This window comes from Diadema antillarum, unplaced genomic scaffold (genome assembly GCF_040938485.1).
Source record: "Diadema antillarum isolate AM-2024a unplaced genomic scaffold, OU_Dant_1.0 scf00000221, whole genome shotgun sequence".
Lineage (NCBI taxonomy): Eukaryota > Metazoa > Echinodermata > Echinoidea > Diadematoida > Diadematidae > Diadema > Diadema antillarum.
Genome location: NW_027271110.1, coordinates 577,983 through 603,342, shown reverse-complemented (window position 1 = coordinate 603,342; position 25,360 = coordinate 577,983). Strand labels below are relative to the sequence as shown.

Below are 25,360 nucleotides of genomic sequence, written 5' to 3'. Positions count from 1 at the left end.
ATTATTATTATTATTATAATTATTATTATTATTATTATTATCATCATTATTATTATTATTATCATTATCATTATTATTATTATCATGATGATGATGATGATGATGATTATTATTATTATTATTATTATTATTATTATTATTATTATTATTATTTGCATGTTGTTACTAATGCGATGCGATTCCGATTCGTCTAGAGATTCAGAAGATAAGTATATGGGGGAATCTGTGTCGAGGTCATAGAGCGACTTGCACCAGTTTGCAAACTTAGCATATATAAGTTTAACCCGGGGACTCCCGGTATTGAATAAGTCGCTATGCGATATCAACCCGGCATGGCGCTAACTAACAGACATGTATATCCATGGACACGTAGAAAAGAAAAAAAAAATCGACATTGCGGTGTTATCATTCAACACACATTTAGACATCCCCTCTCAAGATACCTCCCCTCCTATGATTCATGGCTATGGTTTTCACGGTCGATATTACTATAGGTCTACATATCGCTTCTCCAAAAAGTACTCGTGTGATGGGGTTCGCCGTCAATATCGGAGGCGAAGTTGACGCTCTTTTCGATATTGAATTCTACTTGGTATATTTGCAAGGTGCTCAGTACGTGACAGAATAGAGGAATACAAAATAGATGTCTGTTTACCAAGAACCGCGACGATGAAGATTAATCGTTCTAGTACGCGCCGCACTTGTCGTCTCCCGAGACCTAGGTCTCAATATTTTCGCCAATCATCCGGATATCTCGAGTATTTCATCAGTGTCGCGAGTAATGGGATGCAGGTGTACATGACGCCTTTGATTGTTTATTAGAAGTGCCGAAAGCAACAGTTTGATGTATACGAAAGGCAACAGCAAGGGCTGTACTCTTAACAACAAAAGTAGCAGTATAACGTCAATATAGTACTAGTGTTTGCAATAGAGTAGTGTAGTTGATGTTTTCATTGAGGTGATGGCGCTTATAATCACTTCGTGAAAGATGTGGTATACATGAAATAAATCTAGGAGTAGAAGTAGGAGTAATAGTAGTAGTACGCTTAGTAGTAGTATGGTAGTAGTAGTAGTAGTAGTAGTAGTAGTAGTAGTAGTAGTAGTAGTAGTAGTAGTAGTAGAAGTAGTAGTAGGCCTAGTAGTAGTATATACTAGTAGTAGTAGAAGTAGTAGTAGTATCGGTAGTATACAGTTGTAGTAGTAGTAGTATTAGTAGTAGTAGCAGTAGTAGTAGTATCGGTCGTAGTGGTAGTAGTAGTAGTAGTAGTAGTAGTAGTAGTAGTAGTATCGGCAGTAGTAGTAGTAGTAGTAGTAGTTGTTGTTGTTGTTGTTGTTGTAGTAACCTCTACCTGTATGGTTATTGTTTTGTGCTCTGCACGTAATGAATGGTATGATTATCAAAATTTACACTGCCATTGACTGCCACCACGCAACAGTTGATATACTAGCTTTTTGCGGCACTATTTCTCCTGGCCTGAAGAATGGGAATACTAGAGTAGTAGCCTAAAATAGACATAACCATTTAAAGTTGGTGTTGATCGTTCAACAGACATGAACAATCTGTGTTTAATGGAAATTGAACCTAATTGATTTCTTAATCATGCAGTGCATGGACTATTAAACCTAGAACGTCGATTGGTTAAAAAAAAATGTGGTAAAGATATACCTTTCTTTGCCTTTAATGTGTTCAATGATTTAGCTTGTTCATGCAAATTTATTTGATTTCAATGCAACAATTCAATGACTTCTGTGTATCCTATATACACGACATACAAACTCAAATGGAAATACACTGTAATGATGGACAGTAGTAAGAGTTGCACTCAAAGCCATTGGTGCGATAAATTGTAAACTTTTTTCAGGAAAATAATCTTTCATGCTCGTAAATCTTTTGTTTGTTTGTTTGTTTGTTTTTTAGTTGGTGTAATGCTGAATATGTTTGGACAATATCTGGCAAATTATGTATTATCATGGTTCCGATTGATCAATTGTGGTTGAACACAAGGGGTAATTGAACACTGATGCTGGACGTAGAAGTCTATAGGTGGGGCTGTACAAGGGATCACGATGAGATGACTGAATTATTTCCTTCCCAAGCCGAATCAATGGGGTATACCCGGGCGTCCATCCTACATGATACGGACAAAGAGTATTGCACACCGCTTCACGCTGCCGTAAATGGTGGATGCGAACAGGCTGTCGAGCTCTGCCTTCAGTACGGCAGCCGTCTCGACGTGCAACAGGTAAACAGCAGTCACAGTTGCCTTGAAATTACATCAAGTAATCACGCATGCATTTTTTTTTTCTTTTTTGCATTAAGTTATCCGTTCTCCCTTCTATTTTTGAATCATTTATTCCCCAAATGCATGTGGCTGACACATTGCGCCTTTTAGCTGAGAAATGTGGCTACGAGCGATGGCAGCTGTTGAATTTTAAGGACAAGGAGGAGAACACGGCCCTGCATTCTGCCGTGAATGGCGGGTGCGAGTCGGCCGTGCAGGTGTGCCTGGAATTCGGCGCCAAATTGGATGTCCCACAGGTACAGCGATCCCTCCCGATGATTTATTGGTGTTTGTCACACAGTGTGGTCAAAAAGTGGCACGCCTTCTTCCGGTTCACTCACATCATTTTTCCCCACCTCAGATCGTGGCACACCTTCTAACACCCCACCCCCACCCCGCATAACCAATTTCCCCACTCAATTACCCCCTAATTCCCCCCCCCCCCCATCACACTTTTTACTTTTTACTATACAAAGCCTAAAGGAATCAAGCCTGACAATTCTCCACTGTACTAAATTTCTGCACCCTAATCCTTGCTCCCTGTGAAGCGCATCACTATAAACTGAAAAGCCACTCTATATTCAGGATGACTTCAAATAACAAAACAAAATCTACCACTCCGAGCGGATGCTTTATTAAAATTCCATCTCTGATGGAAAATGAAAAAAAAATGTAACAGTACCTTAATTCGTACTCATATTTTAGATGATCTGTAACAAATAAATCACATTTGTAAATCAGACAATGTTACGATGGTACCGCATCACAATTCCGGCATGAGTTTGAACAAAACGAAAACTCAAAGAAAAATTTGTATATACTCGCAGTTCTTACCAACATCACTCTTTTCCCATAAAACATCAAAAATTTTGAACTAAATCATCGTTGTACTTCAGTGCTCTTTCATACATTTTCTTTTTATTCTTTATATATGAATGGTTATATAGAATGGCTTTTCACTCCGAAAATGTAACATTAACATTTTGTCATGTTTGTGTGAGCACGTGACTTTCCTGTACTACGTTACTCTCTACCGTTGATGATTTATATTTGCTTGCTGTAAATGACTAACCATTAGAATAGCGCACACCGGTATTCCTCCAAAGTCTTTGCACACAAATCAATTTAATAATCAACATGATTACATTAATGTAATAAAATTAAAATGTAAGAAATTATGCTCTAACTTACAGGAACTCAGGACTTACTTTTTGCCATGAGCATTACGATTTTACAAGGATTTAAGATGCTGATAACTTCAGCGATTTAAAGGATGAAAGGACCAAAAAAAAAAGAAATTAATTTGTGGTTTCTATAAATGCAGTCCTGTTGTAAAGTAATCGTAATAAACATCAGTTGCGACAAATGATAATGATAAATTGAAGTGGTTTACATCCATTACGAACAGTATAAGCAATATGAAACAATATAAAGACTGAGTTGAAACGTATATTCTTTTCTAATTATAATGAAATTTGCTGCGTAAAAATCTTGCTAAATGAAATCTTAAAAGACAAGTCGGACCTGAGTTAATAGATGCGCAACCCAAGAAAGTTATTTTATATGTTCTCTCTTTGTGTCTGTGTGTTGCATTGACTTCTACTTTGGAACAAATAAAGGAATTATTCATTTGGAAAATGAAACATATTTCAGTGAAACATGTGGACTTAGTTCTGTATAGGTCTTACGTGCAATTAATTTTGGTCCTTGCAGGTCCCGATTTTTTTTTTGTTCCATTTTTGTTCCATTTCTGATATTATGATCATTACTTCTAACCACTTTTCCAATCTCTTGAATATTTCTGGTCATCCTCTAGTTGCTTGCTACCCCAGCGTTTGCAGTGAATTTTCATGTTCATTTCATGGCTATTGTTTCAGACATTTTGCAGTTTCTTGTAATTTACAATTCATTTTCATTTGAGTTGTCGATATTTGTCGTTTATTCAAGTTTCAACTCAAGTAAGTTAAAAGCAATGTCATATTAATTTGTGGAAGGATTTGATATGTTTGTATTGCAAGAACTGTCTATCATTTCTTTCCTTTTTTTCACTCACTGTTTAAAATTTCAATCACGAGCCGTGACATTATGACTTGCCAAACTGTTAATTCACTACTGGCGATTAAATGATTATCATTCTGTGCTAAGATTTATGGAATTTTTAATTTTACCTAGTGGTTGCTTGAACTGAGTGCAATATTTGAGACATTACTCGTATATCAGTTTCGCTTAACAGGTAAGAAATGTTCAACTATAACTTCAGCGGAACGTTTATGTATTCGCATGTGTAGTATTAACCCTGAAACTTGTTTGGGGCTTTTAATCATGAGTGATTCATAATGAACCTTTGACCTTCATACCCAGATACCTTGTTATATCTGATGAAATAATTCATCATATTACATTTCACAGCGGATATGAAGCCAGAAGAACAATTCGCAAAGAATCGCTAATCGATCTTTACGTGATAATTCATACTAACAAGAAGTACTATCATGTAAATCAAATATTTTTCATGCTATTATTAAGCTTAAGTCCTTGACAACATTTTACCACTTGTCATAACGCTGTAATATCTGACAAAAAAAAATAATCATGTAGCCATAATTACTACACCATAATCATGATTAATCAAGTCGAACGAGGGTTTCATTAATTGGAATTCTTCTTCTCCGCCGCCTTCTACTTTTTTTTTGTCTTCTTCTTCTTCTTATCGAGAAATGTCAATATTTGCTCACGGTTATACGGAGTTCCGCCGCCGACAAATATTGCAGAGCAAATCTTAGTCGACATTATGCAATGGTGCCAAGATTATTACCCTTCCGATAGAACAGATTCGGAAGTATAGTATCTACCTTCTTTTATACGACCATCGCATGACGGTGCTTATCCGGTGGTGTCAGTGTGGCTACCAGCCTCATAACACCTCTTGCTGAAGATGAGTCGGCATTTTATGACCTTCTGCTACAGATGATATGGACATAGGCCAGCCACAAAATGAACTTTATCGAGTAACATCTATCATAATATTTCAGGATTTAACGAGGATTCCTCGTCCCAATGACATGTCTTTGCAAATGCATCGCATTTTCCCCTCCTTCTCCCTATTTTTTTTTTTTTTTTTTTGGGGGGGGGGTGCTTGTTTTGAATTGATCAAAGACGACGTCATTCGTTGTTACCAGGTTACGATTTCCTGAGTAAATGTTACGTAGCCAGTTTATTCACGGAAGCTGATTAGCAGGCAGGAATACGGGGAGCGCCTTCGCGAACACCAAAACAAAATAAACCAAAGAAAAGAAAAGAAACACTTCTACGAACTACTTGCAGTAGATAGGCACATTTGTGTTAAAATAACAAATTGAAGATGCACAAAATTTCACACAGCCAAACAAAATGACGTCAGACTCTTTTCATACAATTCTGTAAGATTACTTAACAATCTAAGTTGTCAGATCTTATGAAGATATTGTGAAGTAAGGGTAAATTTAAGTGAAATTTTATGATCATTCTTATAATGTAGTGATGTAGGGTCAAGATGATAGAATATATTGATAGTTAACACCACTTTAAAATACTTGTTAATTTTTCCGTAAATGCATTTTCACCAATGTTCTAGGATAACAAGAGCACACCTCTCCATCTGGCCTGCGGTCAAGGCGCCCTTCGCATCGTAGAAATTATGCTGTCCAACTACAAGACATCAAATACGCTCACTATGCAGGATATCGAGATGAGAACGCCGCTGCACAAGTAAGGAGCTCGTTCAGAAACGCATGATGCTAAGACTAGCACTGAGGTCTGCAACAGTCTTAACCTGTTTGTGACGAAGGGATGTACACTTGTAAAATGCAAATTTCTACTGATTCATTACTTCAGAGTTATTGTGAATTCAAATCTCAACCGAAATCATCTCATTGGTTTCATTCCGGATACCATCTTTTATCAATATTTTGTAGTGTAAAAGTATAAAAATCTACTTTGTGTTCAGTCTTAAATTTGAATCCCACATAGCAATGTACTCGTCAGGCCCACATTAAGCCCACCGTAAGCAGAATGCTACCTTCCTCATTAATACTTCGATGTAACACAGCTGAGTTCTTCAAGGATTTATAGAGCAATGCTCTTGACCTTGTATGTATTTGAACTTCTCTCCGTTTCGCATCGTAGGGCAGCCATGTTTGATCACGTGGACGTGGTGAGATACTTGCTGGAACAAGTAAGTATGCCCCCCCCCCCCCCATTTGATATCAGTGATGTTGATGACAGCTAACGTAGAGCGATAATAGTGTATAATGTTTGTATATAATGATAATGTTAATGAATAATACATTTGGAACTATGGTAGTGATGTAATTGATGTGAGGTATATGTACACACACACACACACACGCACAAACGTGTAGCAAACATGTTGGTTCTATTCCCAACAAATTTCATATATCAATTAGTTAAAATTGTTTTTCATACAATTTTTCAAAATATCACTTTCATAACAGGAAATTAAATTAGGGTTTGATGAAAACAAGTTGCATTTTTTGTGCAGGTGACGATCGATCAGCTCAGCGCTACCGCTAGATAGCCCGCAATATGCAAATACATAATGATAGTCGGCCGCCGCTTGCATTTGCATGCATATACGCTATGTGTTAATTCGAGGATCAAGTACAGTAGGAGATTATACAGCACTCAGAGACAGAAAGGGTAGGCCCTATTCTAAAGTGAAAATACTCTTTGCTAAAATCCTCTGTTGGATAATAATGATGATATTGGATGTCCTATTTTCTGTTAATACAAAGAAATATTGGACTCGCTAAGCAAAATATTGGACTCGTCTTCGACTCGTCCAATATTTGTGCATAGCTCGTGCAATATTTCCTTGTATTAACCTCAAGGCCATCCAATATTATATAAGTATTATGTTATCAAACAATATATTTTTCATTGTGTTCAAATTCTACTCATCTACTTCAGGGAGCTGAGCTGGATGTACCAGACATCGAGGAGCGTACCCCACTGCTCCTGGCGGCGTCGCGGGGCGGATGGCGCTCCGTTCAGCTGCTGCTGCAGAAAGGCGCTGATTTCTACATAAAGGACGGGGAGAAGAGAAACCTCCTCCACATCGTCATATTACATGGAGGCAACATCCGGGATCTCAGGGTCAACGGTGACCTCAAGGTAAGGGTTAAAGGTCATGGTAGAACAGCTCGAAGGGAACTTAAAATCATCATGGTCTAGGGCAATTATCCCCTGGGCAATTACCCCGGACCCTTCCCCTGGCCCTAATCCTAATCCTAATCCTAATCCTAATCCTGAACCTAATCCTAGCCCTAACCCAAACCCATAACCCTAAACCTAACCCTAATCTTTACTCTAACCTTACCACTAACCAGTGTTTAGCCGGGGGGTAATTGCCCTCTGGGGGTAATTGCCGGGATACGCATTAGAATTATTCTTGACTATGCAATGGTGCTTGTAAATGTATGCATGTGTTTCTTTTAGATTTTGTTTTGGTTAAGGGGTTTTGGTCGTTTTTTGTTTGTGTGTGTGTGTGTGTGTGTGTGTGTGTTTTTAACGTGTGTGACGTCATAAGTCTTTGAAATAATGCGCCCTCTTTCGGCAGGAGCACGCCTTCGCTGATCTGCTGAACGAGCGAGACTTGCACGGCTGTACGCCGATGCACTACGCCACCCAACGGGGCAACATCAAGTGTGTGGAGAATCTCATTGACCTCGGGGCTACTGTCAACCTGAAGGACAAACAAAAGCAGTCTCCGCTCCACTTCGCGGCAAAGTGAGTTAACTCTCTTCCCACTATCTTATATTTTACCATACACCATCATTATGTTCTTAATATTATTATAATTAAATACATATCCACAAATTATTCTCTTCGTAGGAGAGTCAATCTTGTCCTGATCGAAACCAAGTTTTGAATATAACTGCAAGAGAATCAGTCTTGTTGTACATTATAAGCAATAACAACGCCATGATTCTAGATTATCATGGTGATAGTGATAATAAGCTTAATAATGATACCGGTATCGATACTGGATGATTTGGTACTTAACAGAAGTTTAAGTTGTTATTTTTTTTCCACTGTCATAAAAAGGACGACATTTTACAGTTAAGTATCAATAAACATACATGAGAAAGATATTTTGTCTGCAGCCAGCTGCTTAGTGTTTGTCCTTGTTTCAAATAATAGGTACGGCCGTCTGAATTCGTGCAAGCGGCTCCTTGATAGCAAAATCGGGCCGAACATCATCAACGACACAGACGGTGAGGGTATGACTGCCCTTCACATTGCCGCCCGGAACGGCCATCAGAAGGTGGTGCAGCTGCTACTGCTTCGAGGAGCGCTCCTGCACAAGTTAGATCCTTGATATTTCTCTTCCTTTGTCTTGATATTTGATGTTATAGCCTCTACACGTCGATCCGTAATAAGGCAAAGTTGCATCATCCTTGATCCTGATTTGAAAGTGTCCCCCTATAATATTCAACGTCGAAACCGATATCAATACTATGTTCTCTTGATGAGAGAATTCAAAAGTTGTCCAAAGAAAGTGTGACATTAATATTTTAATGAGTACAACAGTAAAGATCTGATTGAAATCGGATATAATCATGAATGTAACGAATTGTAAGGTTTCAATATTTTTTGCAAAACAATTCTCGGACAGTGATATGAATATATCAACGAGTGAGACGGTGATGTCATCACCTCACAATTTCCCGTTGATCGTGTACCTTAGAGTAACGAAAATTGATTTTCTGCCGCCACCCCCCCCCCCCCTCCCCCCCCCCCCCCAAAAAAAAAATAAATAAATAAACATGTTATATCTGGTTAGATATCTTCAAAACAATGATCAGTAAGATATTTCACCATTTGTTTTGAGACTAGGTCACAATATCATTGACTCTGAATTCAAAAAAAAACAATAGAAATTTCTACATTTCATGTACAAACTGTATGGCAAATTGTTAAGGAATGGCACCATCAATTCACTAATTGCATATTCTTATTGACTGTTCAAGAACTGTTTCGTGAAAGGTTTTAGAGAAACTTTACATTTTCATAACTTCCTTAAAAAGAAAAAAATGCTAGATATAATTAGCAGTAGAAAGATAGAAGTATGCAAGTAGCCATTTGCCATCACGAGACCGAAAGCAAATTCCTGACTTTAGAGAATTTTGCACATGTATTTACAATTTCATTTCCCCGAATCATTATTCCAATCGCGTGTACAGACCCATTCAGTAACTATCTACCGATATCCGGTTACCTTTTACTCCTCAGGGATTACAAAGGCCGTACACCGTTCCATCTTGCGGCGATGGCCGGATACCGGGAGACAATGGATATCCTACTATCCACCCACGGCCATCTACTGGACCAGAAAGACGACACTGGTGTATGTATCCAATATTAATTTTGATTTGGAATACATGAAATAATAATGATAATAATAATGATAAAGATGATAATAGTGATAATGATAATAAATATAAATAATAACACTTATATCTCGCTTAATACTGACGTTTCTAAGCGCATTAATACGGAAAAATATAAAACTTTCCAGTATGTCGGAAATCAACCAAAGAATAGTTTACGCAGTATAGCTTGCAGTGGAGTGATGAAAGTCGTGAGTGGGGGTGGGTTGGGGATTGGAAGTAAGGAGTTGCATTCCGTCCATGATTCTTGCGATAAAGTTCATACTAGACTGTTTACGTGCGTTTTAGTAGGAGCTCTCTTGATCCATCTATCATGGCGACTGGTGGGCAGAGCGTTGGTGGTGGTAGGGTCAAGAGTCAACCCCCTCCCCCCTCACCCCCCATCAAAAAAAAAAACAAACAAACAAACAAACAAACAAAAAGCAACAATAATAAACAAGCAAGCAAACAAACAACCCTCGGGCAGTACAATGGGTATTCCTGTGTAGGGGTTGTGTTATATTCGTTTTGTTTTTTACTGAATTTTACTCCACTGGCTTTTTTTTTGGTTTCACATTCATTTTGTTTTTGTGGGTATTTTAAGAGTTAAAAGTTTGCATTCCCCCCCCCCCCTCTTGAGCCACTGGCCATGGTTCATTCTAATCATAATTATGTTAACGTGTGCTCCATATGTTTGTTTGTTCTTTTTTTTTCCATATTCCACATTTCAGCAAATAAATAAATCATAAACATTTCAATACAAAAGCATGGATAAATTGTCAAGTACAGCATTTAAGACAATTTAACGTGTGAAATATGAGGAATCTACATAGAAGCATTGCTTGTAGGGAGTAGATTCCCAGATGCTGATGTGAGATTAAAGGGATAGTACAGTATTTGTGGAGATGAAAATTGGGCTTTTACTTTTTTGCGAGATACCAAGAAAACACTTACGAAATAGAACAGAGCATACCATTTTAAGAGGAATTCAAAGTTTATTTGATAAAAATCGGGTTTGGAATAGCTGAAATATCCAAAAACAAAGTAAAACAAAGCGATCGTAATAAAATGTGGGTCCCACACTTTATTAGGATCGCTCTGTTTTGGATATCTCGGCCATTTCAAAACCAATTTTCATCAAATAAACATTGAATCCCTCTTGGAATTACATTCTCTTTCTTATTTCATAAGAGGTTTCTCACTATCTCACCAAAAAAATGCTAAAAACCTGAAGTTAAGTCTCAACCAAAATCCTTTTAATTCTTACTTGATGTTTATATATGTGACATCATCAGTGTTCGCCCATCCTACTCGCCGCTCAAGAAGGCCAGCCTGGTGCCGTAACCTATCTCATGGACCATGGAGCAGCCTTAGACCTCACCAACTGCTGTGGAGATGGGATCATGGATATTGTCTTCGATACACACAACAAAGATGTGGCCGTGGCCATAGTTTTACACACAAGGTAAGGATTCAAGCCAAAGAATAGTTATCGGAAGGGCTCAAAATGCATCTTGCCCAATTCTGAATTTGCTTACAATTCATCAAAAGGGTCTGCCAAGAAACTCGTCTGGCTGACGCGATTTGCCAGGATAATAAGTTGATTTGGAGTATTTTGAGATCAAAATCATCTTATTACTGAATGTGCCCCCCCCCCCCCGATGATCCTTATAACTGCATGTTGATCATAATGATGTATTTCAATCATTCTATCATTATGGTTCAAAGCGTTTGAAATAAAACTATAATCGTTCAGTATATATCTCCCCGCAATACAATGTAATAGGCATCGACAGGGAAAATTATCGATCATTCCGATGTGCCTGATATCGAGCCATCGTACAATCACGGTCACGATATTTCGATATGTAATCTAGATTTATTACACCAACCTCTTCTCTTCCAGGTGGGATGAACTCTTGGTCAGTACCATGAATAAAAACAATCCCATCGACAGACTGATTCAGCACATGCCCGACGTCTTTGCGGTAAGATTCTTTCTTTAATTTCTTTGTTTTAGATCGAGTGTGAAAAAACAACAACAACAACATATTTTTCTGTATTTGGTCAAATGGGACGAATCCGAATGAATGCTTGCGAGAAAGTCACCACGAGGCTGAAGGCTTTAACTCCCTTTCAAAGGGCTATAGTGAATGAGGATTCAGTGCCATCCTCATAGGAACACGTGCCCTGCTCCCAGGGAACTCAAACCCGAACCGATTGATAGTCCGACACATAACCTTCAGAGAGGTTGAAGTTTCAAAAACAAGAAAATAGAAATTTAATGTCACATTATTGTTTTTCTGTTAAAGGGGATGGTATGGTTTTGGTTGAGATTGGGGATTCAGATTTTACCCTTTTTGCAAGATAATTTGAAAGCCCTTATGAAATATTCATAGCATACAATTCTAAGAGGAATTCAAGTTTATTTGATTAAAATCGGTTTTGGAATGACTGAGATACTTTTAAAAAAGTAAAACAAGGATGCCCTAATAAAACGTTCGCCCCACCTTCTATTAGGACCATTTGTGTCTGGATATCTCAACCATTTCAAAACCAATTTTCATCAAATAAACTTTGTATACTTTCATTTCATATTTCATAAGCGGTTTCTCATTATCTCACAAAGTAAGTTTAAAACCTGAAGCCCCGTCTCAACCAAACTCCATCATCCCTGTAGTGGTAATATCCTTTGGACTTGTATTTCTGTAGAGATCATGCAAGACGATATGAATTAATGTCATGGTGATGATTAAGATTATCAAACTGATACCATGTAAGCATTACAGGTCATCTGAAAAATATTTTATACAATAACGCTAAGTTTAAACGCGCTTTTATGTCATATTATGAACACTGCTATACCATGTAACCATTTCAGGATATCTGAAAAAGATTTTAGATAATAACTCTAAATCTAAACGCCCATGTGACTGATTTTATGGTGATGTATGTCTCAATATCTTCTCGTTGTTACGACGTTTCATCTCCAGAAAGTCTTGGATCGTTGTGAGACCCATTCGGACGAGGACCCGAGTAGTGTTGATTACTGGGTGAGTTAATGTTCCGCCTGGCAGCTAGATTTATGTTTTAGTTTTGTCTTTTTATTTTTTCTTTCAATCCGCATAAGCATTACCATAATTTCTATGGTTATATGATGTTTATTATTTACCATGAAATGATTGAAGGGTCAGTGTGGTATACTTATACGTACATATATACATTGCACTTACTTAAGGTGTTGGCAATGTAAACAGACATGTCTTAAAATTTTCTATAAAAAAAGGGACTGTGTTTGATGAATGTTATTCTTGTTTATTTTGTTATCGCAGTATAAAATACTTCCTCATCTAAAAAAACAAAAACAATATTCTTATATGCGTTAAGATCACGATCGCGAACTGAGTTATCTCCTGTCTCTATACGTCGTATATGCGATGAGCTAGGTCAGTGTTTTACTTTACATACCTCGTAACGTGGAAGTCATATCAGTTCCTGATTCGTTGATTTGCGCTTATTTGTTTGTTTCCATTTTTTTTCTCCCTTACAGCAAAAATTTGACTTCAAATATCTCCAACTTCCGGTTCAACTGCGGCGAAAATTCCTGAAGGAAGGGTGCAAAGTCAGCCCACTTTGCACTCTTAATGTAAGTATAACGATTCTTGTAAGATCACAGATTATGATTGTTTTTTTCGGACATTAATGAAGAACAGCGGTTCATTTATTGTCATACCAAAAAAAAAAAGTGCTGTACATTTCAGTGAATACATTTAAATGTAGTTTCACTCAATAACTTTGTGAAATTGACTTTGTATTTCATTCTTGAATTTAAATGAAATGTAAAATAAGACAAAATTAGTTCAGGTTCGAAGTTCAACGTAAGTTCCTCAAAGAAAAAAAAAGATTTTCTGTTGTTGTTTTGCAGTCAATGGTGAAGTACAATCGAGTTGAGCTTCTTTCTCATCCGCTGTCTATCAAGTATCTCGACATGAAATGGTGAGTTTATCTGCTTATCATATTTCGAGAAGAAATCACTTAAAGCGTACAAATATACCTAGCAATAACTGGGAATTAAATAAAATTTCTGTAGCCCTTCTCTGTGTGTGTGTGTGTGTGTGTGTGTGTGTGTGTCATTTCTCTTATAAATTTCATGTCATTTCTCTTATAAAAGCAGGGTATGATTTGGTAAAAAGACCCAAATATATCGTACTATATGCTTGAAAAATGATTTAGCAGCACAAGAAGGAAGAATACAGCTGCTTTTGTGTTGTTGGTGGTAATATTAATTTTATTGTTAATATGGATTTGATATTTGAATGAAACTCAAATAAAGAATATCATAAAACAAAAAAAATGTGTGTGTGTGTGTGTGTGTGTGTGTGTGTTTGTGTGTTCGTGTATATATTGAAGAGAAGGATAGATAAAACATTGTCAAACGTTGTAAGACAGAGACTGGCTGAGGCAGTGAGGAGAGAGAAAAAGAGAAGCAGCATTATTGCAGATATATCAGGAGTTTCTGAAGTTTCAGTGAAGTTGTATGACCTAGGCCTACATTGTATATGATGAGCGATGTACGCCAGGAGAGACCACTGAACCATTGGCCGCAAAGTGGGGTTTCAGTGCCAGGATTAAAATTGCAATCTGGGTATTTTCTGAGTTTCATCAAGCCCACTAAGTTAATGGTCACTGACGGTATAGACAATTTCCCGCGCATCTGGAGCGCGGTGTGACTTGTCAATGTTCTTTCCGTAAGTCTCTAAGATGTCCACTCTTTATCTACATAGAGCATCATCGGCGCGCTCTACTATCTTCATTCCTGACCACTATTTTCTCACTTAATGCAGGAAATCATATGGCGCCGCCTGTCACACGATGTTCATTGGAATCTACCTCTTCTTTCTCGCCATGCTGACGTCATTCGTGTGCTCGACCGACCCCACCCCAGTTGTCAACAACACGGACATGGGTGAAAAGGACTGGACGACAGACCCCCACATGTCCAAGAATGTAAGTGCTGTGTCTAATGTCTTACAGCACTTTATTGAGTGTGTGTGTGGAGGGGGGGGGGGGGATGGTGGAGGTCCGGAGGGGGTCGAAGAGTAGATTGTCGTTCGTAACACATAGGCTCCTAGCATGGAATTGGAGATACAAAAGTATCTGGCTGTTATTCTGGTTTTATATCATATAACCATGAATTTGACCTATAGTCAAAAGTACACAATGGGTGATTTTGCTAAGGGTTCCTGGCAAACGCACAGGATGTAATAGAGATCATCCGTTATTATAAAACATTACATTGCTAAATACAAACATACCATGTGTGTTCTACGGAATTAATGAAGAATAGAGAACCATATAAAAATGTTTAAACATGCTGAATATCAAATTTTAGTATTCCAATTTCTTAAGCAAATTTGCTAGCTTAAATTACATAATTATTGTAAGGAGTCTTTCCTGTAGCAGAAATTCACTTCTTTCTTGGAGCAATCGCCATCTTGATGTTACTCTCCTCTTCTCCATTGTTCTTGCAGTTAAACAGCTCCCAGTACATTTGCACGATAATGCTTACCTGCTTCTGTTCCTTCAACATCCTGAAAGAATTAGTACAGGTAGTACAACAGGTAAGCCACAGCTTTGCAGACTATCTAGACCGATCCAATCAGGCAGAACACCCGCCATTAACTGCGGTGTCCCAGTTACACACGCGTATGCTGAATGCAGTATACTGAGGCGGGCGCAAGCCGGTCAACGTAAAAGCTACACGCTTTCGCCATGTACGCACGCGCGCATGGGACACCTGCGATAATGGCGGATTTTGCTGTCAGGCCGGATCTGTCTACAATAGTCTTCTCTATGTTCTCTATATCCTATGTAGAATGAGAGTGAGTTTCATTTGTTTTTGCAACTACGTCTGCATAAAAGAAGGGAGGTTGGAAAACAAGCTCATGAATCCAAGATTTAGAATCAGCAATTTAACCAGAAACGAAAGTATAAGCACCTCACTGACAACCAAGTATGTAAAATTTAACTCCTCGATAAAAAGTTAACCATTCTGATAAACGAGCCTGAAGAACCGTGACTGTATTCGGAAGTATTCGATCCGCAGCACCTGTTGATGCTGATGTCTGTCCATGATAATTTCATAGAAAACTGGACTTAAAGTTTCATCCACATCGCAGTAGATATTTCATTGTTGGACTTGGATCTGCTGTGAGATGGTTATACAAGGTAAACCATAGAACGTGTAATGTCTAGGCAAAGGGACAGAGAAATAGATCTCTAAATAATCTTTTTCTTTTTTTGCGGCGCCTTGCTCGTGCATGCAGCAATGGAAATACTTCATAGACATGACGAATTACCTGGAGTGGACGCTGTACATCTGCACACTTCTCTACGTGGGGCCTTTCCTGAAAGACGATGGGACGCCCTCATCGCACTTTCAGTGGGAATGTGGGGCCGTGGCGATATTTTTGGCTTGGTTTAACTTCCTTCTCTACCAACAACGGTAAGTCTGCAACGGGTCTCATCGCACTACAAGGAATGTCGTTGATCTCTATCAAGACCACTGTCATAAAATTATGTTTTCCTACTGTTATCTGAAATAGATAAACAGGTTGTCTGCATGGCTGAAAGAGCTACCACTATTGTGATTATGGTTAACCAAAATGTTATGTGTTAAAATGTTAGGCCCTATGTGTTTTAATGTTTCCGTTATACTTTACATCAGCAGTTTATCTCCTTAAAGAATCTAAATGCAAAAAGAGATAACGCCATATTTAAACTTTATTAGGTAAACTCATCATCATATTTCAAAGGAACATCTAATCTTTTCAATAACACTGCATCCATTACACACATACACACACACACAAAACCACATTTTTGAAGATATTGCTAAGATTATAATTTCACACCGCAATTGTTTTCTTTGCTTTTCAGCATTTTCAATCTCATGTCGAGTTGATAAGAATGGATGTGTCTGTGTCGCTTTTAGAATTTAAACTCTTCAGGTAGGCCCTAAATAGAAATAATCATATATAAAAGATACTCAAAGAAATGACAAAAGCGTTGATATTAGTCATGATAATGATGACGGTGATAAAATGGATAATGATAATGATAACAATGATAATGATATAATAATAACCGCAATCATCACACTCATCAATATCCAGCAATTCAACCATGCTAACCCCGGCCTCAGATTGAAATATGTGTTGTTGGTGATGTGTGCTTACCTTCCAGACTGGGGACCACTGGCATCTACGTGGTCATGTTCCTCCACATCCTGAAAACCCTCATTAGGGTCGTCTTCGTGTTCCTCATCCTCGTCATCGCTTTCGGCATGTCTTTCTTCATCCTTATGAAACAAGAGGTATACTCTATGCTCCTATATCAAAGTCTTGTCGTAGTGTTGGTTAAATAGTGTACATACAACATATAGGTACGTAAACAAGTTCTTCAAACAAATATATGGATAAATGGAACTGCAAGTTACCAATTCTGTTGAGTGTTGTCGACACATCAGTTGATTAACACAGACTGTATTTTGGATAACTACTTGCTTTGTTATTGATTGGATAATTCTATAAATCGCCATTGTCTCAACTTGACCTTCTTATTAAAATTTTTATTGTGTTACTTGAGTATCATTGTCTAATTCAACTCAAGTTTGAAATAAAACAAACCAGCTCAGAAAATTCATAGCATTGTAAATGGGTACATTTGAAGACCACATAAATTGTAGAAAGTTATGTAATCTTTTTTTAAATCCACAACTTATGTCATTTGGTACGGTCAGGCCTACCATCCAATAGAACTCTTCTTAAGATTCAGGTTGGCTTCCGCAGTCACCACTGCTCTATGGAAACGCTCCAATTTGTTTATTCTCTTTCGATGTAGACAAACAATGCCTTCGCCAAGCCTCACCTGGCGATTGTCCGTGTGATGACGATGATGATGGGCGAACTAGACTACATCAATTCCTTCGTCACGCCTCTCTTTGACATGAAACCGTACACCATGCACTATTCGCAACTATCGATCGTCTTTCTTCTGATCATGTGCATTCTCCTTCCAATATTACTGATGAACCTTCTGGTAAGGGCGACTACGACTTTTCAAATGCATAATATATTGATATATCATCAGTATCTCCCTCTCTCTCTCTCTCTCTCTCTCTTTCTCTTTCTCTCTCATTCTTCCTCTCTCACTGTCTGTTTGCATACTTTCTTTATTTTTCATTTTATTGTGCATTCTCTTTTTCTTTTGTTTCGCATTGTGAACAGTTTTTGAATAATGTCTCTCTTTTTATACATTTTTGTAGGCCAATGTACATAGCTTGCTTATCATTTCAAGATGAGATTTATCTGTTTCATTTGGTTGTTGGTGTTTTTGTTGGTTTGTTTTTGTGGTTATTTGTTGTTGTTGTTTTGTTTTGTAGTGTTGTGTTTTGTGTTTTGTGTTTTGCGCGTGAACAGTGAGCGAACTTTGGCGATCTTTGGCTTCTTGTAGTACAAGGGTATTCATTAGAGACGCCATAACCAGTCGTTTGAAATATTATAGATCTAACAACGAGGTTTGCATGGTTTTGCACTCCAACAGATCGGTTTGGCCGTGGGAGACATCGCGGCGGTCCAACGCGACGCACAGTTGAAACGACTGGCCATGCAAGTCGACCAGTACACGGGTCTGGAGAAGAGACTACCGATGAGCATCATTGAGCGAGTCGACAAGGACTGCATCGTCGTGTTCCCCAACAGGATTGGCAAATTCTGCTGGAAGGTGAGACTAAGAATCCTTTAAGTAACTTCTAGATTTCTTATTTTATTGTTTTATTGTTTTGTTTCATTTCTGTTTATTACCGTTGCCGTTGGTCTGTTGAGGTATTTTTCTCTATCAAGACAAAGTCTTAGTCTGAAAGTGTATCAGTCGACATCAGATTGGATGGTACATAAACCCCTTTCCCTTTTTTATATAGAATGGTAGCAATTTTGACAATGTAAAGTGAAATGCCTATGAAGCAAGGGCTGGGGAAATGACGCCGAAAGCTCCTGACTTTAAAATAGATGGGTAATGTTTGTTTCAATATTTTACAGGTTCGTTAACCTAATTAAAGGTGTGTCATCCCGAAGGTTCCTTGTTCCGCAACACACAAATTCAGTGTACCTAGATGTTGGTTAAACCGAAAACGAAAACAAATAAATACACAAGAAAGGTTCCTTATTCCGACGGTTTTTCAATCCCAAATGAAAAGAAAGCGCACGTACCGACGAACCTTCTGTAATACTAACCTCATTTTATTTCGGATTAACACACCTTCGGAATTACGAACCTTCGGAATAACGAAATGTGAACAGAAAGTGTATCCCAAAAGATATATATTTAGGGAGCCCGGTGCAATGGAGTCGGCACCGTTTGACGAGAGTTGTCAGCCCTAAAAAGTTGTCAGCCTCTGACAATTACCATAGTAACAGTCAGTGAGCAGAGCTTCTCAGCCAACCATAACCAAGGATTTCACTGAAGTTGTCAAGGGCTGACAACTTTCATGAAACGATGCATAGATCTCTCTTTCATTTCTTGTTTGAACCTTCGGATGAGAATGCATACAGAGTGATTCGACCGTTATGCATGTTCGTGAACATTCAATGTATGCGTGCTCATTCGTTTCAGAGCATGATTCACACGGCAATGAGATTCAATTCGTCGGGTGAGGCTATCTCTACTCGGTCGACAGAGGGCGAGTTTGATCCAAGACAGATGCACGGCGAAGTCTGGAAGCTGAAGAAGCGGTGAGACCAGTGTTCCCTAAAGCTCCTTTAATTAGTCCATACTAATGGCCAATTATACAAATTTTGCGCAGATTTCAATAGATGCTTACACTACAGCGTCAAGAGGAAAGATCGATGGGGTGGGGGGTTGGTGGTGGGGATGTAGCAGCCTTACAGTGGTGATTGCCCCGATTAATCTTTCGTAGACAGTGTAGATCTCTTTGGCATAAATATTACGTACTCTTTCTAATGTTGTAAAAATAGAACAATCAGTTATCTCGTATGACTTAAAACGAAAAACAGCTTATGTTTTGTTATGAAAATGTAGAGTTTATGGTAAATGAGGGCACTGGGTATTGAAAATGCCATTGACCCATGCAGAAATTAATTTTTCTGTCTTATTCCATTATACCAAAGCGTCTATACAAATTTGTATACGCATGCATACGCACACAATCACACACAAAACACAAGGGTTCAACAGTAACTTTAATCCTTTGTTGCTGGTTCAAGTTAAACTCTTTGAATTTGACATTTTTTGGTAGTAAGAAAAAAGCAATGTAGTGGCCCGACATAAAAGCACATATGAAATTCATTTGAATTTTAGCTGTCGATTTGGGCCACCTGCATAGCATTTTGGAAATTTGGTGGCCCGACATCAATCTTTAAGTGGCCCCGGGCCACCGAGCCACAGCTGATATCGAGCCCTGCATAAAAGCACACACATATGCATATCCCAATACACTTTAACCTAATTGTCTCCATCGCCCCTCCCTCTCCCCTTTGACAGACTGAAGGATATGTCTGGTCTGATGGAGAAACAGTACGACCTTCTGCGTCTCGTGGTGCAGAAGATGGAGATACGATCCGAGGCGGACGAAAGAGACGAGGGTGTGTGCACAGACCTCTCCACTTGCCGACCAAGGTACGAGCTTCATCGTTACCCCTGAAGATACCTTCGTCTCCACTCCTATCAAGATGTTTAGAATGTAGGGTTTCATGACCAGGTTGTTTCCCGAAGCAGGGACCACGCAACCTTTTTTTCTTTCTTTCTTTTTTGAGGGGGGGGGGGGGGGGGGCAGCGTGCCGGGGTCAATGGGAAGGTGGTAGAATCTAAGGATAGAATCTTTGAAAAGTCGTGGCTGTTATGATTTCTTTTTTTTTATCGATTATTTGGGTATTATTTTATCATTTTTAAAGACCCGAAAGAGTGGGAGGGTTAGGGTTCGGGTCACCTGCACTCTTATGGGAATCTTCGGGTCTTCACCTCACCTCATGGGGTATAAAGTAACAGTAAACTTTCATCACTTGACAAGAGCATAATTTCTCGATCCTTTATGTATTTTCAAGATATCATGCCATAAAAAGACTTTATTGAAAAAGCAATATCAAATTAACAGAATTTTATTAAAGATGTTTTATCAAATCGAAACTAAATTGAAAGAAAGTTGTACTCACATATTTCCAAAAATGTTTGTTACCACATCATGTTCCTATGTGATAGAGACGGGAATTTTCATTCTGCTGTGTCAGCCGTCAAGTACTTCATAAAAATTGAATTCTTTAAGGTTCTTTGAAACCTTTATGCCTGCAAATTTAGCAGCCTTGACATCATGAAATTTGTTTTTGTAAAAAATTTGACAATAACATGGAAATATTGGAGTAGGGTTTTTTGCCTTTCTTTTTCATGTTGTAGTTTACGTGAAATTACAGTATCAAGGGAATATTTTTAATTTTCAAAGATCTAAAAGATTGATGTTACATCTGGGGATTCTGAAAAGCCAGTTGGGAAGTTGATTGTGCTTACATCATTTGTGTTAAGAGATTAATCAATTTCATAACAATGGGTTAACGACTGCATGCAACGTATGATCATATCTCACGGTAGTGTTGATAACAAGATTACTTTTTAAACTAAATGTCACATAATATAGAAAGAAGCCGTTTTTACCGATGCAGGTAAGAATCTATCTTTGCACAAGTTGCTTGAAAGCAAAGTGTGAGGGATGCTGGTTTGATCGTTTGGGGTTCTTGGCTTGCTTTTGTGTGCTTTGCTCTTCGCTTAATGTCTTGGTTTGGTTGAAGGAAAGCCCCATGCACATCCATTCAATTCGACTGTCAAGTGAAAGCGAGGCCGATGTACTACGAAATCCGTCAGCGACCAGCTCATCATAATATATTATTGAAAAAAAAAAAATGTCATGGAAGTTTATATTCCTTAACGTACTTTGGTGAACAATTACACATAACAATAACTATGGTGGCAATTCATGTAACCTCCCACTTATGCGCACAAATTGACAAAATTATAACTCATCTTTTGCAGGGCTCCGTTGCTAGAAACTTTGCATTTTAAACGCAAGCCTTATGCTACCAACATGGCCCAGCTTGTTCTGGAGGAGGAAGGATTTAGCGATGATTACTTAATGGTGACTTTAAGGAGAAAGGGGTTTCTAGCTCATAACTGTATAAAGTAAAAAGTGAAAAAAAATGCCTGTTGCATATATTTCCGCAATTTCCTTCAATTTTTCATCTGGATTTCAACAAACCTTTCCCGGCTTTCCCATTCGCTTTCAATATTTATTTTTATTTAAAGTCAATTTTAACATAGGGTGGTGTTTTCATCAAAGCTTTATGGAGTAATTTCTGCCTTTTTTTTTTTTTTTTTTTTTTTGCAGTGAAAGTGGGATGAGTGTTACCACTTTGATGTATCATGTCCGGTCGAGTTCTGGGTTACATTGCTGAGGTTTGCCCTACTTCCTGCTCATTGTACTGCTTTGGAAAATTGGAGCTATAATAGGCATGCTGTCGATGTGTTTTGATATGAAAACGTATCAGCATGGCATATCAAGAGATTCTAGCATCATATACGGAGAAAAGGGAAAGAGAGGGGTAGAAGTATACACATAATGCCTGACGTTCGGAAATGGATGGAAATTGGAAATTGGAAATACAGAAATTGGAAACTGCTCCCTATCAAATTTCTGTTTCCGTCCCTCCCTCTCTCCCTCCCTCTCTCCCTCACTCTCTCTCCCTCCCTCCTTCACTCTCTCTTTCATTAGCACGATGTATTTTCCTGGGTGCGTATTTCGCCAAAAAAAAAGCTAAAACAAAACAGTGAATAAATCCACCAATGCGCAACCAAAGGCTTGAAAAGTTACCTTATTTCTCATCACCAGACTCGGAGGAACACTATTCCGAATCTTGGCCCTTTTTTGTTACCAGCTGCCTGACAATGTGACGTACAGTGTGAACACATTGTAAACACATTGCGAAACAGACATCACCACGTGGACACTCTGTGAAAAGCCGCACTACAGTCTCGACAGTGTGAAATTGTCTTCAAACTGCTGAATTCACATAGATGATAAACTCACATAGTCGACTATGTGAACACATTGTAAACACACTGTGGGACACTGTGTCCTTTCCAGCCGGGAAACGGAAGACTGAATCGATCCATTTCGAATCTTAAGTGCCCCATCAAGTAACCATAAGATAACCTTTTTAGAAATTTGGTGGCCCGACATCATTTTTCTAGTGGCCTTGGACCACAGGGCCTCCGCTAATTTTGAGCCCTGCTATTATGTTATATCTCCAGGCAGTTTTGGGTTGGCAATATCAATGAAAGAGTATAAAGTTGTCAAAAGTTCAAAATAATGGTTTTATAAATAAATATGTCAATCTTACGACACACCTCCACAGGTCAAGCATGCGGATGAACTTGAGTCAAGCTGTGCGACTGGCCCGGAACCGTCAGGCGATCTGCTCACCGTCTCAGGGTCAGACGCGACCGGGCAGCGGCAACAGTAGCCGACCGGGATCCGTTGGTCGTCGGAGTCCCATCGTCACCGGCTTGAGTTCCCCGAGTCTGCAAGGTTCAACGAGAAGCAGCCCCGTGGTCCCCGAACCGTCTTGCTGAGGGACCGGCTGGCAGAGAGGAGAGTAGTAGGCACCGTTAGTCTTCAACATCATTAATATAATTTCGTATCTCTGGTTCTCACCTGACATCTCCTTAGTAAATACACGCGCTATTTTGCATTCTGCAATCCAGAGTTTGCTTGCGAGCTCAACCTAAGCTTGCTTGCACTCTGAAACCTCATAATTCGACGATGCATACCAATATCACTTTTCATTACTTCCGAACAGTCCGTTTATAAACTTGAACTCCACATTATGATCATCATTATTATCAACGTAAGGATGTTATCCGTCGTCTTCGTATCAGGGCAATTACCCTCCCCCCCCCCCCCCCCCCGCAAAATACTGCTAAGTGGTTAGGTTAGAGTAACGATTAGGGTTAGGGTTAGGTTTATGGTTAGAAGTTTGGGTTAAGGTTAGGATTGTGTTCAGGGTTAGGATTAGGACCAGGGAGAAGGGTCCGGGGTAACTGCCCAGGGGGTAATTGCCCTAGACCCGTTGTCTTATATATAAGAGGGACATGTCATTAATAATTTCAATTGCAAATACCTTGTGTACTTATGCAAGCAATATTAGTACTTGAACGCTTTTGTAAAGCAATATTTGATTTTAAACGCAACATTTTTCCTTAAATTGCGGATTTCTAATCAGAAAAAAGACTTTTCACGGATTGATATTTCTGAAATCTACGCAGAAACGATCAGATCAAAAGTATGGTTCTATTCATATCCCCGAGGATAGACTTAGATAACGGAATTGGATTCAGTCACGGAAGCCAATACTCTCTCCTTCGCCCCACAGGATGAGATATCTCTTCTTGTAATGTCCATTTCAATTTCCTTACACTTATTGGAGAATGACCTGTCGTTATTGCAATGTGAAAACTGTAGTAGTCAGATTGCAGTGCCAACAATGCGAAAACGTAGCTGTGTAAAGAAAGAAGAGACATCTATGACATTTCTGCCAACTGTCGTGGAGAGTTTGGTTCACCGCTTGGCTCGTTTTAATAAACTTAGATGTTGTAGGCCTGAACTTTCTTAAAGTAAACGAGAAGTAAGATTTGTACTCCCCCCCCCCCCACAAAAAAAAAACAAAACAAAACAAAACAAAACAAAACACACACACACACACACAATAGATATGTTTATATTGGTGAATACCTCCTGGGAAACGAAAAAATGGGGACTACCAAAGAAATCTTGCTAGTCTTGTCGACTATTTCATTTGCCAACGTAACTTATGTTTATTTGTTCTTTTCCGTTTGATTTTCATTTTCTTCAACTTGATTTCATACATAAATATTATGCGAAAATTTATTTCATTAATATCACAGAAAACATCAATATACAGATTACAATGTACATGAAAGAATTTATACGTCTTTCACTCCCGTTAATAGACTGTTTGTACTCAAGGCTAATGACGTTTCGCCTTGACGGTTGTGAAAGGGTTAAGTATAGACTGTACGGTCACCAAAATCAGGTGTAGAGCCGGGCAAATTTGGCCTATCTTGCTTAGAGTGTAATAAGTTGAATACATCTCTGTAAATAATAGCTATTATTACTTGACCCCAGTACTTGTATACAACTTTGCTGCTAGCCTTCATACAAGACTTCATCACCTTGACTTTGATTAGCGCATCGCTGCCTGTTTGTTTGTCTGTTGGTTTGTTTGCTTGCTTTTACATACATTGTATATATCTATTCATTCGCTGTAGCCCAATCAAGGTCGAAATAAATAGTATGTAGTCATCCTTACACTCGGACTGCAGATAGTAGCCATAACTTGCAGGGGAAAACTCGTGGCCCGGAATCTTCCTCAAAGTAAAAAAAAAAAACAACAATTGATTTCTTGGACGGAAAACTGCAGAAACATCAATGGCGCCATAATGATTTGGTTGATGCTTTTGAGTTGTTGTTGTTGTTGTTGTTGTTGTTGTTGTTGTTGTTGTTGTTGT

General features: G+C 38.6%; 1 protein-coding gene across 1 annotated transcript in view; it reads left to right on the top strand.

Moving 5' to 3' along the window:
- Positions 1 to 23,404, top strand: part of LOC139724568 (transient receptor potential cation channel subfamily A member 1-like) — a 43,865-nt gene extending 20,461 nt beyond the window's left edge. The window contains exons 7-27 of the mRNA XM_071635699.1: positions 2,394 to 2,539; positions 5,896 to 6,029; positions 6,447 to 6,495; positions 7,251 to 7,454; positions 7,903 to 8,069; positions 8,484 to 8,648; positions 9,576 to 9,690; positions 11,008 to 11,177; positions 11,619 to 11,700; positions 12,706 to 12,765; positions 13,263 to 13,358; positions 13,638 to 13,708; positions 14,557 to 14,730; positions 15,252 to 15,333; positions 16,039 to 16,217; positions 16,958 to 17,087; positions 17,615 to 17,812; positions 18,317 to 18,496; positions 19,385 to 19,503; positions 20,273 to 20,407; positions 23,188 to 23,404. Of these exons, the coding sequence (XP_071491800.1) occupies positions 2,394 to 2,539; positions 5,896 to 6,029; positions 6,447 to 6,495; positions 7,251 to 7,454; positions 7,903 to 8,069; positions 8,484 to 8,648; positions 9,576 to 9,690; positions 11,008 to 11,177; positions 11,619 to 11,700; positions 12,706 to 12,765; positions 13,263 to 13,358; positions 13,638 to 13,708; positions 14,557 to 14,730; positions 15,252 to 15,333; positions 16,039 to 16,217; positions 16,958 to 17,087; positions 17,615 to 17,812; positions 18,317 to 18,496; positions 19,385 to 19,503; positions 20,273 to 20,407; positions 23,188 to 23,404 (2,873 nt within the window). The remainder of the gene's footprint in view (positions 1 to 2,393; positions 2,540 to 5,895; positions 6,030 to 6,446; positions 6,496 to 7,250; positions 7,455 to 7,902; positions 8,070 to 8,483; positions 8,649 to 9,575; positions 9,691 to 11,007; positions 11,178 to 11,618; positions 11,701 to 12,705; positions 12,766 to 13,262; positions 13,359 to 13,637; positions 13,709 to 14,556; positions 14,731 to 15,251; positions 15,334 to 16,038; positions 16,218 to 16,957; positions 17,088 to 17,614; positions 17,813 to 18,316; positions 18,497 to 19,384; positions 19,504 to 20,272; positions 20,408 to 23,187) is intronic.
- The last annotated feature ends 1,956 nt before the right edge of the window (positions 23,405 to 25,360 follow it).